Source organism: Salmo salar, chromosome ssa24, assembly GCF_905237065.1.
Source record: "Salmo salar chromosome ssa24, Ssal_v3.1, whole genome shotgun sequence".
NCBI classification, from domain to species: Eukaryota; Metazoa; Chordata; class Actinopteri; order Salmoniformes; family Salmonidae; genus Salmo; species Salmo salar.
In genome coordinates, this window is record NC_059465.1 from 26,356,375 (window position 1) to 26,369,119 (window position 12,745).

Genomic DNA, 12,745 nt, shown 5'->3' on the forward strand with positions numbered 1-12,745 from the left:
ACGAGGTGAATAATTGCTGTCCTGATATCCAGAAGCTCTTTTCGGTCATAAGAGACGGTGGCAGAAACATTATGTACAAAATAAGTTACAAATAACACGAAAAAACACACACAATAGCACAATTGGTTAGCTGCTGTTTTATGCTCTCCTATGTCTTCCTGCGCCAACGCTGGAGAGAATACATAATTGGTCGTCACTTGTTGCCACAAACCTTAACCCCAACCACACTGCTAATCTTATTTGTAACCTTAAATTAAGACCAAAAATATAATTTTTGTTTTCTTAAATGTTTATGATGGCCAATTTTGACTTTGTGGCTGTGGTAACTAGTGACAACTCAGTGCCGCCTGCTTCTTCTTCTTCTTCTGTGGATGTCAACCGCCAGTAAACTATAAAGTTGCATTACCGCCAGTAAACTATAAAGTTGCATTACCGCCACGTACTGTACCGGAGTGCCCCCACATCCCTCATGTGTACTGGAGTTATACCTTAAAAATGGACCAATAGAAGTAAAAAGAAGGGCTCCTGCAGATTTAAAAATGCCCTTGATCAGAAAAGCAGGTTTTAGGGCCTTTAAGAGTGAATTTTTTCCCCCCATTCCCTCTTTTTAATTTTTTTTATTGCAAAACAAACACACAGGTAAAACAAGAAGACTTTAAATACATACACATAAAAACATAAAAATAAGCAGGGCAATTGGATTTACTCAGAAAAAAAAATCCAATTATGATTCAAGATGTCATTATTTTTGTTATTAACTAGGGATGATGTTTTAACTAGATGATTGAATTTGATCTGAAATATTGGTAATTTTGGTATAGATTTCTGGAATTTTTGTTTTTGTATAAAGTATTTGACAAAAAAAATATATATATTTCAATGTTCTTGCCATCATTGCAATAGTATCATATTACAATATGGATTTCCCTCCTTTTAGTTTTCGCATCCAGTAGTGGGCGACAATACACCTTTTCAGAATGTAGTCTACCTTAAAACCCCACCGAAGAAGATATTGTTTAATGTGGTTGTAAAGTGAAAAGGTCTTTGCTGGAGCAGGTTTAGTTATACAACTCTTTGGCTATACTGCGTAAGATATCTATGGTACTGCTGTGCCACACTCTGGCTGGCTGATGCGCTGCTGCTTCTGAAAAGTAGACACATGTTGACTGAGCATGCTCCATCTGGGCTGTGCAGAAGGAACCAATAGAACAGCAGCTATTGTCACATGACCGTGGCTGAACGTGTGCGCCGGGTGGGGAAAGGAAGGGGAAGCAGTGTACTTTGGCTCGGTTCTTTTTCCCTGCCCCCCGTCTTACTCTAGTTCAACAACTAAGGCCATCGAGAAAGCAGGTATGAAGCTACTCTATTTTTCTAAACTTTTTCAAGGGCCTTGTTCTGATCTTACTTGTATTTGCTGTACTTTGTGTGTTTTCCTAGTAGTTTGAGATTGGTTTTTTTTGTTTTTCTCAACCTTTTACCTTTTTTTGTGAATATGGTTTACGGATTTGAAGGTTGAGTTCTTACAGTACAGCATCATTTGTAGAAATATTAAGGGGGGCTAGTGAGTTCTGTCTATTCATGAATCACTCTCACACTGGCCTCATTTACCCCTACCACTCTTTTACATGATGTGCTTATCCAGAACAATTTACAGGATCATTTGGGATTAAGTGCCTTGCTCCATGGCACATCAACAGATGTTTCACCTAGTTGGCTTGGGGATTTGAACCAGCAACTTTCCGGCAACTGGCCCCACACTTTTAACCATTAGGCTATTTGCCGTCACACTCTTCCACTTAATGGTACTAACAGCTGTAATCTTTTAGGTGACGATTTTGGAGTGGAGAGGCCACAGCATTCCTCCAGGACAGCCATGGAGCGCAGGGGAGTCAGTCAGGAATCAGAGGCAGGGAAAAGACATCCTAACCCCCGCTCTGTGACACCCACAGGGGCCAAGGGGAAGAAGGCTCTGAGTGCTAAATCGCACGTGAACAAAAAATCCAAAGCTAAGATGACATCTGTTCACGGCTCAGTCGCTGGGTCCAATGGTTTTATTCTGCATAAAAAACAAGCGAGGGCAACCCCTCAAAGGAAAGGTGGACTAAGCAAAACCCCTCCAACTCCTGCAGACAGTGGTAGAGAAGCTGTTATAGCAGGGATCTCAGATGTACAAACTGCTAGCTGTCCATCTCTGGACCCTGCCCCAACATCAAGTACACAGTGTGCATGGAAGACTATGGGCAAACCTGCCTGCAATCCAGCAGCACTGAAGGTAATGTTCATCCAACCCCAGTCCATGATTTTTCATGCTTTTAAATGACTGGTGTCTGAACTCATAAGAGTCTGTTGTGAAGCGTTTAACCAGGGACGGAGCAGAGTCGAGCATGGAAGTCATAGGGATGGAAAAGTCAATGGCACCTTCCCACATCAAGCTACCTCCGAGCTGTAAAGGAAAGAGAGTTGTCTCTACCAAGTCACAGCCAGGTTAGTCTGCCTTGCTGGTAGGACTGTTCTTCTATCTAAACTGTCTCATATGTCCACTCTATGTAGTGATGGCACTTGTAGTTAGTTGGCACCTGTACTAAGTTGGGACTAGTTATGACATACTGTACTTGCCTGCTTGGACCACCTTCTGCCACCTCACCGTCTCGATGTATCTGCAGGGTCTAGGAAGAGGAAGAGGAAGATGGGAATGTACAACTTTGTCCCTAAGAAAAAGTCCAAGGTGTTGAAGGTAAGAGACCCATCTACTCTATGGTAAAGATTTGAGTAGAAATGATGAACTTTGTTTCGCTCTAATAGTGTCTGAATGATTATCCCCTTCTCCCTGCAGAAAGAGAGCTCATTTGTAAAGGCAGGGCAAGAAAGCGGCAGGGAGAAGAGAGTAGACCTGACGCACAGAGAGATTTGTGAAATAAAAGAAAGCCAAGCACTGTTAGCCAAGCAGTGTGAAGAAAAGGCAACTGACTTAAGCAAAGGAAACAAAATGGAGGAAGAGGACAGCTGCAGTAAGCAGGAATACACTGAACTGACTTTAGAATCTCTGGATCTGAAAGCCCAAGAGGAGCTGTTCTCTCCTCCTCTCTCAGGTAAGTTTACCCAGAGACGAGTTACACATTTCGTCTTGAGTTATTAAATTAGACCCTACTTCAAGTCTCAGAGCGAGTGACGTCACTGATTGAAATGCTATTAGCGCGCACCACCGCTAACTAACTAGCCATTTCACATCGGTTACACTTGTACAATACATTACTATGCTGTACATTCAATCTGTTTTGTTGATCTGGATGTGTTATTTTGCAGGCTTTCCAGTTGATGGTGAGGTGACAGAGACTGACCTGTCTGAAGAGCTCCCTCTGTGCTGCTGTCGCATGGAGACCCCATGCAGTGGGGAGAGCCTGTCCCAGACTGAGCACACCTGCATGGCCACAGAGAGTGTGGATGGCCTGGTAAAGCTGACCTGCTCTGAAGCGAACTTTCCCTAGTCTTGCGCTCCAGATTTCCTCCCCAAAGTTTGAAATAGCCTGGGGACGAAGTTAACCTTTCCCAGCCTTTGTGTGTTGAGCTAATGTCTAAACAACCCTTATTTCTCAGTTTTCTTTCTATCAATCCCTTCATTCATCTCTTCACTACAGGTGAGTCGGTGTCAGAGGAGTGTGCTGAAGCATGAGATGATGCGTCCCTCCAACACAGTGCATCTGCTGGTTCTGTGTGAGGACCACAGGGCTGGCATGGTCAAGCATCAGTGCTGCCCTGGCTGTGGCCTCTTCTGCCGGGCGGTAAGTGGAGGGATGCAGCAGGGATCAACCAAAATAGACCTGGCTGGCTGGTCACACCAGTCGTATTGCTTTATGATGCATGTTGGTTGTTCATTCTTAGAACACTCCTTTTGCCTTTTTAATATCTGACTATGTTATGCAGGGGAGCTTCATGGAGTGCAGACCGTATGGCAGCATCTCTCACCGTTTCCACCGTGGCTGTGCATCAGTCATCAAGGCCCAGAGCTTCTGTCCCCACTGTGGGGAGGATGCCACCGGGGCCCAGGAAGTCACTGTTCCCAAAACCGTCTCCAATCCTGTCACTGTCCCCAAAGCTGAACCTGTACTTCCTTCTGTGCCAGCTGTTCCTGCTGTTTACCCTGTGGCCCTTCTTCCCGTTGTGTCCACCAGGCCCCTCATTCACAGGGCAAAGAAGACCACTGAGCTTGAGAGGAGTCTGGACACCTCCCCCAACAGGCAGTTTAGGCTTGACTCTTCTGTTCTCAATATTATCCCCCTCTATCTTTGTCTCTTGTATCTCTTCTCTTTGCATTAGTGTGAGCATGGATCATTTTCTTAGGTATTTAGGTTAATATGTAAGGCTAATGATTGCTGTATGCTGTTTTGCACTAGCCTGAAGAGGGAGACGTTAGGTGATGGAGAGGAACCAGCTAAAACGTCACTGGAGAGCATCCTAATGGCCCTGGATGATGAAAAGTAAAGTTACAAGGGGGCTATTTTTAAAGTCATCCCTTATTAAACTTAACACTTTGGATGAGATAATACTATATTATACACAAAGCAGGTCATTATTGTTTCATGTCAATGAGGAATATAATAGCACTCTTACAGATGCTGCTGCAACCCCCCGCCCTCTCTCTTGTGTGTATATAGTATGAGGCCGAAGAAAGTGAAGTATCACACGAAGCAGCTGTACATCTCAGCCCATCACGGAGAGCTCCAGAAAGTCATCCATCTGCTGGGTATGTACACACCACATGGAGGCAGCTCTTCTAATATTTTAACTTCAATGAAAAAGATCACAATAACTTACTGATTTATTTTCATGAATGATATTATGTGATGTACTTTAGTGTCCCCGAGGAGAAAGTTGTCAACATGACTCAAAGGGTAATTAACATCTTTGTTCCAGTGGATGGAAAAGACCCCAACTACCTGATGTACAGCCAGAACAAGAGGACCCCTCTACATGCTGCAGCAGCTGAAGGACACCAGGAGGTCTGTCACATGCTCGTCCAGGTGAGATGTACTCGGACATGTAGCAGGTATTGGCTATCTTTTCACAATATAATCACCTGGTGTACAAGTGTAGCACATGGCTAAGTTAGCTTCGCTACTGCATTCCTTCAGAGATTTGAAGTACTGTCCCCAACAACAAGAACATGTCTTTGCTTTTCTGGGTCAGTATTGACGGTGCTTCTTGAGAATGTTGTGTTTACTGTGCAGAGGGTTGATGTTTTGCGTCCCAAACGGACAGAATTTCCACTCTATTATACTGTGTAAGTATAAATGGGTGAAAGGTTTCTGATTCTCTATCCTCCTTAGGCTGGAGCTAACCTGGACATGTTTGATGAGGAGCAGAGAACCCCCCTGATGGACGCTTGCGAGAACAACCGTCTGGACACAGTCAAGTACCTGCTGAGGGCCGGGGCAGCGCTCAGCCATAAGGTCAGTGTGTGGAGCATAGCTCATTGATCACCCCATGGATAGGCCATGATCTTCTGTTAAGCCAACCAGCATTTTTACCGTTCATATAATCTCCTGTGGGCAGATTCTGTGTGAAGACCGAGAGAATCTGGCAGAAATAAATGGGATGCGTGAGATCCGAACAACATTAGTTCTGTTTTTGGGGGTTTTGTTCACTGGTTGTTTGGACGTATTAGGGAAGCCGGTGCTTAAACTGCTTCGCGCGTGCCCACACGGATTGTGGGCACACGCGGGGGGGTTCTTTTTGCGAGGGTGGAGACTTCGTTTTTGCCGGAACTCTCATTTTCTAAAACATATGAGCACAGAAATGAATTATGCAGCAGCTGTCCAAATTATGCTAAATGGACAAGACCTTTGCTAAATGAGCTGGTTTCTGGTGGAAAGTTATCAAACTGTTTTAAGTCTATGACACACTCATGTCTTAAACTATTAACCAGACGCTGTAGCAGCTCAAGATCTGTGCTTCTTTAAATAGTCATTAAGAAAAAGACGGACTAACATTTTCATCTTCTCCTGTCAGGATATCAAGGGCTCAACCTGTCTGCATCTGGCTGCTAAACTTGGACATTATGATGTTGTTCAACATCTCCTGTCCAAGGCATCCAAGCAGGTCAACTGTCAGGTATGTACAGATCCATGCCCTGCTCCCTCTTCTACTGACAGGTCCTGTTGACATTTTAACTGCTTCATTCAAACCTCCACTCTTTCATCCATCCATAATTCATGTGTACTCTCAGCAAGGGTTTGGCAGGATGAGTTGGAGGTCAGTGCTGTTGGAAGTCAGCCCAGTTCAACAGTGCCTATTAGGATGTTAAATATGTTGTGGGTAGTATTAAATGGATTGTAAATACTCCTGACCTTAACAGGAAAGTTAAAGACTGAGATTGTTATCATGATTCCAGGGGATTTACCATGTTTTGTCTTTCATTTTAATGCCTAGAAACTGTTAGTAAAGTAAAGCCTTTTCACATACATGTACAATAAAGGAACCTACAGCCACCTTTTATATCCATTGGTAAAAGCATACTTCCAAATATTCAAATAGGCAACAGGATTCAAAGCAACGATTGGTTGTGCTTGGTTTCAGGATGACGGTGGGTGGACCCCCATCACCTGGGCTATAGAGTACAAGCACAGAGAGCTGGTCCTACTGCTGCTCTCCAGAGGGGCTGATGTTAACATCCGAGACAAGGTATGTACTGTATAGGATGCATACTGTTCATCCTACTGTACATCTCATAGCAACACCTTCCACCTACCTTCTGTTCTCACACCTGTTACAGCCTGGGGAGGGAGGCTAGACACAGGCAAGGTTCCAGTACTCACTGACATGTGGGATGGATCCCATGGGGTGCATGTGTTTCACCTACAGTATATGGTGTAATCTAAGTTAAAGGGATACTTCGGAATGTCACCTTGGGAGCACACTTACTAGTCCACTTACTTTCTTGAGGAAGGAACAACTTGAGTCATAGCAATAACTATTGAAAAAGGAGAACATATCAACTGGTCTGTATAAGGATCATTTATTCCTCAGACATTTGTATACCGTAGGTGACATGCCTGTATATTGTTACGTTTGACATAAATGCCCCCCCAAAACATTTTTAACCTTTTTTTTTTTACCTCTGTGGTTTTTGGGGAAGGTATTTCTCCTGGCTTTGTTTTCCACGTTGACCTATGACCCCTCTCCAGGAAGAGAACATTTGCCTCCACTGGGCAGCCCTGTCTGGCTCCAATGACATCGCTCAGATCCTGCTTGATGCCAGATGTGACCTCCATGCAGTCAACGTCCATGGGGACTCAACTCTACACATTGCTGCCAGGGAGAATCAACTGGAATGTGTGACGTGAGTAGTACACTCTGTTCTCCCAGAGCTGCAGCATGACACCAGATTGTTCTTGAACGATAGCCTATCCCACCTGGATATGTAGATATATTATCATAAGCGCACTAGCATGCAATGAGCCCAGTTTTATATATATATTCACACACACTCACATCCAGAGACTGTGACTGCTCTAGTCTGGCCACTGGGTGGCAGGCATGCTGCTGAACCATAGCCTTGTTGGGGGTGTGAGAGATTCTAACCACATCCAGTATGATGTCTGCTCCTCCAGACTGCTTCTGTCCCAAGGAGCAGATGTGAACCTGAAGAACAGAGAGGGGGAGACCCCTCTGGACTGCTGTATCTACAACTCTAAGGTGTGGGTGTCCCTGAACACTAATAAGAAGCTGACAGATGCCAGGAGAAGCAGGGACAGTCATAGAGAGAAGGTCCTTAGCAGGTAGAACAGCATGGTCTAGCTTACAGAGGGAAGAGGGAACATGAAGGGGTCAAATACAATGTAATTACTGTATATGTGTTGATTATTTGTCGTCCTCTCTGTCCTCTTCAGGGACATCTCTCGGGGGTATGAGGCAGTCCCCATCGCCTGTGTGAACGGGGTGGACAGTGACTCCTGTCCTGATAACTACAAATACGTCCCTGACAGCTGTGTCACTTCCCCAATTAATATAGACAAGGACATCACTCATTTACAGGTGAACCTCCAGTGCTCTGTGAAGCACAGTCAATGTCCAATCCCATCTTGTTCTGCTTCATAAGTTACTGTGGGCCAGAACAAGTGACATACTTACTCTTGACAAGTGTTGTTTAATGAAGATCTCACTCTCCTATTTCAGCATTGTGTATGTACAGATGACTGCTCTTCAAATACCTGCATGTGTGCCCAGCTCAGCCTGCGCTGTTGGTATGACAAAGTAAGTACATAACTACATCAAGGCAAAGTTCACATTACAAGGCAAAGTTATTGCTTTCATGTATTTCAAATGGACATTATGGACTCTTGCAGCTCCCATATATGATGTGTTAGCTGTGTTATATTAATGTGTAAAGTGTGTTGCTTGTGGTTGTTCAGGAGGGGCGTCTGCCTCTGGAGTTCTGTCAGAAGGAGCCTCCGGTCCTGTTTGAGTGTAACCACGCCTGCTCCTGTTGGAGGAGCTGCAGGAACCGCGTGGTTCAGAATGGACTTCGGTAACAGAGCCTCCCTGACCCACCAGCATCCTACGTCTACCTTTTTTCTGTTCAATACACTATTTCAGCCAAGCACGATAACATTAGTTTCAAATATGGCTTCAGTGTGACACTGCACAGTCATATCTGACAATTATATTTTTGTCTATTTCCTGTACGGTACTTGTTATCAGTTAGTTGGACTGGATGTTGTCTTGTTTGTTTTCAGGGCTCGGCTGCAGCTTTATAAAACCCAGAGGATGGGCTGGGGCGTGAGGGCACTGCAGGATATTCCTCAAGGAACTTTCATTTGCGAGTGAGGCCCTGAATGTTATGGAAGACATGCTTGAATTCAAGCGTTTGGAAAAGTGCCTAACCATAACTCAACATGTATTGTTTTAATTGTAGTTTCAGAATCAGGAAGAACACTTACAATGTATGTTTCATGGTGTACAAATTACATGAGCCAATATTGATGTCATGAACAGATCATGTTAAAACAGGAAGTATGTTTTTAATTTCATTTTAATGTTGCGGTTACACAGATTATATACAGCAGGATCTTTATTGTGCAGGTATGTGGGTGAAATCATTACTGATGCAGAGGCAGATGGCAGGGAAAATGACTCATTCCTCTTCACCCTGGACAATAAGGTGATTTTTATTTTAAGTCTATGAGAAACTCACATTTTTACTGTATTGTTACTGTAGCATGTTTGTACAGTGCTTTTGTATACCAATGGGAGGTGCTGCAGAGCACACAATGCCACAGAGTCCGAGACAAAGTTATTTTGATACATGTTCCTCTTACAGCACTTCTCTAGTGGGTTCGCTCGTAGTTTGCTTGTTGGCTATTTGTTACACTAAAGCATATGGAATCATGTGAAATTGAATGACTGTCTATGCTACCGCCTCACAGGAGGGATCAACATGACAGCCTTTACTAATGTGTGATTCTATTCAATTCATTGAGTGAGTGATTGTTTCATCTACTGTCTTGCAGGTGGGCGATGTGCACTGTATTGATGCGCGACTCTTTGGCAACATTGGCCGGTTTATTAACCACCTGTGTGAACCTAACCTGCTAGCAGTCCGAGTGTTCACCATGCATCAGGACCTGCGGTTCCCACGCATTGCCTTCTTCTCCAGAAAGCCCATTCAGTCAGGCGATCAGATTGGGTGAGACGCATAAAACAATAATTACAACATAGAAAATTCACCATCTATGTATTAATGTTAGGCTATAGAATCAATCTGAATAGGCTCCAGAACATGTGCATTGATGGCTACCCTGTGTTCCCCATTCAGGTTTGACTACGGTGATCACTTCTGGAAGGTCAAGAGCAAGTATTACAGCTGCCAGTGCTGCTCTCCAAGGTGTAGACACTCATCAGCCGCTAGAGCCCAGAGTTTAGAGAGGTTGGCCAGCCCAGCCCAACAGTCAGGTGCCCATACTGCCCTAACACAATCATAACACCCCCATGCCACCTCGGTCCACCCCCAGACATGGTGGGGATCTTTCTCTCCCTTATCACCACTATGACTCCTTTTTTAAATGTAGACTGATATGAAATGTCATTTTAATGGCTTTGCAGACAGAAATCAAATGCTAAGGGTAGCCTAGCCCTAGACTGTGACAAATGCTCACCTTTTCCATGTATCTTTTTTTATTAAGTGCGCAATATAGTAATAAAGTGCATTTTAAAACATTTAATTGTCATATTTGTTGATGGGTATTCCAGATTACAAGAAGGATGGGAGTAGCCAATGAATAATGGCCTATAGTAGGATAATATAAGTATATTATTTTATCCATAAATTATGTAATATGTAAATTATATAGTATCCTAGGGATTGAACACTTTTGACAGCAGTGATGACCGAGATACAGGTAGGCTATAGGCTGGTATTGAATTTGATGTTACTTCCACCCATTGAGCTATATATTTAAAGGCACTTGAAGCACCACACAAGACAATAAGCAGGCACGTAGTAAATTGTGTGTTCATTTTTGCATATTGAAAAATGACATGATACAAATCAGATTACAGCTGAGTGTTTGGGGTTTACCAAAGAATAATCTGCTGTGGCCTAGGCTACCTCTATGGAGCGATTTCGCTCTGCTGTGCTCTGCTGTGGCCTAGGCTACCTCTATGGAGCGATTTCGCTCTGCTGTGGCCTAGGCTACCTCTATGGAGCGATTTCGCTCTGCTGTGGCCTAGGCTACCTCTATGGAGCGATTTCGCTCTGCTGTGCTCTGCTGTGGCCTAGGCTACCTCTATGGAGCGATTTCGCTGTGCTCTGCTGTGGCCTAGGCTACCTCTATGGAGCGATTTCGCTGTGCTCTGCTGTGGCCTAGGCTACCTCTATGGAGCGATTTCGCTCTGCTGTGCTCTGCTGTGGCCTAGGCTACCTCTATGGAGCGATTTCGCTCTGCTGTGCTCTGCTGTGGCCTAGGCTACCTCTATGGAGCGATTTCGCTCTGCTGTGCTCTGCTGTGGCCTAGGCTACCTCTATGGAGCGATTTCGCTCTGCTGTGGCCTAGGCTACCTCTATGGAGCGATTTCGCTCTGCTGTGCTCTGCTGTGGCCTAGGCTACCTCTATGGAGCCGATTTCGCTGTGCTCTGCTGTGGCCTAGGCTACCTCTATGGAGCGATTTCGCTGTGCTCTGCTGTGGCCTAGGCTACCTCTATGGAGCGATTTCGCTGTGCTCTGCTGTGGCCTAGGCTACCTCTATGGAGCGATTTCGCTCTGCTGTGCTCTGCTGTGGCCTAGGCTACCTCTATGGAGCCGATTTCGCTCTGCTGTGCTCTGGTGTGGCCTAGGCTACCTCTATGGAGCGATTTCGCTGTGCTCTGCTGTGGCCTAGGCTACCTCTATGGAGCGATTTCGCTGTGCTCTGCTGTGGCCTAGGCTACCTCTATGGAGCGATTTCGCTCTGCTGTGCTCTGCTGTGGCCTAGGCTACCTCTATGGAGCGATTTCGCTCTGCTGTGCTCTGCTGTGGCCTAGGCTACCTCTATGGAGCGATTTCGCTCTGCTGTGCTCTGCTGTGGCCTAGGCTACCTCTATGGAGCGATTTCGCTCTGCTGTGGCCTAGGCTACCTCTATGGAGCGATTTCGCTCTGCTGTGCTCTGCTGTGGCCTAGGCTACCTCTATGGAGCGATTTCGCTGTGCTCTGCTGTGGCCTAGGCTACCTCTATGGAGCGATTTCGCTGTGCTCTGCTGTGGCCTAGGCTACCTCTATGGAGCGATTTCGCTCTGCTGTGCTCTGCTGTGGCCTAGGCTACCTCTATGGAGCGATTTCGCTCTGCTGTGCTCTGCTGTGGCCTAGGCCAACTCTATGGAGGGATTTCGCTCTGCTGTGCTCTGCTGTGGCCTAGGCTACCTCTATGGAGCGATTTCGCTCTGCTGTGCTCTGCTGTGGCCTAGGCTACCTCTATGGAGCGATTTCGCTCTGCTGTGCTCTGCTGTGGTCTAGGCTACCTCTATGGAGCGATTTCGCTCTGCTGTGCTCTGCTGTGGCCTAGGCTACCTCTATGGAGCGATTTCGCTCTGCTGTGCTCTGCTGTGGCCTAGGCCAACTCTATGGAGGGATTTCGCTCTGCTGTGCTCTGCTGTGGCCTAGGCTACCTCTATGGAGCGATTTCGCTCTGCTGTGCTCTGCTGTGGCCTAGGCTACCTCTATGGAGCGATTTCGCTCTGCTGTGCTCTGCTGTGGCCTAGGCTACCTCTATGGAGCGATTTCGCTCTGCTGTGCTCTGCTGTGGCCTAGGCTACCTCTATGGAGCGATTTCGCTCTGCTGTGCTCGCTGTGGCCTAGGCTACCTCTATGGAGCGATTTCGCTCTGCTGTGGCCTAGGCTACCTCTATGGAGCGATTTCGCTCTGCTGTGGCCTAGGCTACCTCTATGGAGCGATTTCGCTCTGCTGTGGCCTAGGCTACCTCTATGGAGCGATTTCGCTCTGCTGTGGCCTAGGCTACCTCTATGGAGCGATTTCGGTGCCAATGAAATATTTTTGAATTTGTAATGCACAAATTGAATCATAGAATTCACCATTTTAACTGAAATGAATGACTTGCAATTTAATTTCATATTTAATATTTATATATTCAGTTTCAATATGGTAGATATTGCGTTCATTGTCTGTGTATCAAGTTTACAAGCTATTTCAAGTTTATCAAAGTTTCATCTATTCAACTTCAGACAAGTTCAATTTATAAATTAAATTATTAAGTGT

The 12,745-nt window shown here is 45.4% G+C and overlaps 1 protein-coding gene across 1 annotated transcript; it reads left to right on the top strand.

Moving 5' to 3' along the window:
- The first annotated feature begins 1,116 nt into the window (after positions 1-1,116).
- On the top strand, positions 1,117-10,212 carry ehmt1a (euchromatic histone-lysine N-methyltransferase 1a). Its single transcript, XM_014171615.2, has 23 exons — positions 1,117-1,350; positions 1,827-2,272; positions 2,355-2,484; positions 2,664-2,734; positions 2,834-3,089; positions 3,304-3,449; positions 3,636-3,779; positions 3,922-4,235; positions 4,392-4,475; positions 4,653-4,741; positions 4,912-5,018; positions 5,325-5,447; positions 6,007-6,108; positions 6,574-6,678; positions 7,182-7,336; positions 7,608-7,775; positions 7,887-8,031; positions 8,173-8,250; positions 8,409-8,524; positions 8,733-8,819; positions 9,079-9,157; positions 9,507-9,682; positions 9,812-10,212. Exons 2-23 carry the CDS (start codon positions 1,874-1,876, stop codon positions 9,975-9,977), a joined length of 3,240 nt encoding a protein of 1,079 aa, XP_014027090.1. The 5' UTR covers positions 1,117-1,350; positions 1,827-1,873; the 3' UTR covers positions 9,978-10,212.
- Positions 10,213-12,745: the final 2,533 nt, after the last annotated feature.

Excerpts from the sequence above, each read along its gene's own strand:
- ehmt1a (XM_014171615.2), top strand. The coding sequence starts at position 1,874 with ATGGAGCGCAGGGGAGTCAGTCAGGAATCAGAGGCAGGGAAAAGACAT. Across the intron at positions 6,109-6,573 it reads CCAAGCAGGTCAACTGTCAG|GATGACGGTGGGTGGACCCC; the intron begins GTATGTACAGAT and ends GCTTGGTTTCAG. Across the intron at positions 8,251-8,408 it reads TGCGCTGTTGGTATGACAAA|GAGGGGCGTCTGCCTCTGGA; the intron begins GTAAGTACATAA and ends GTGGTTGTTCAG.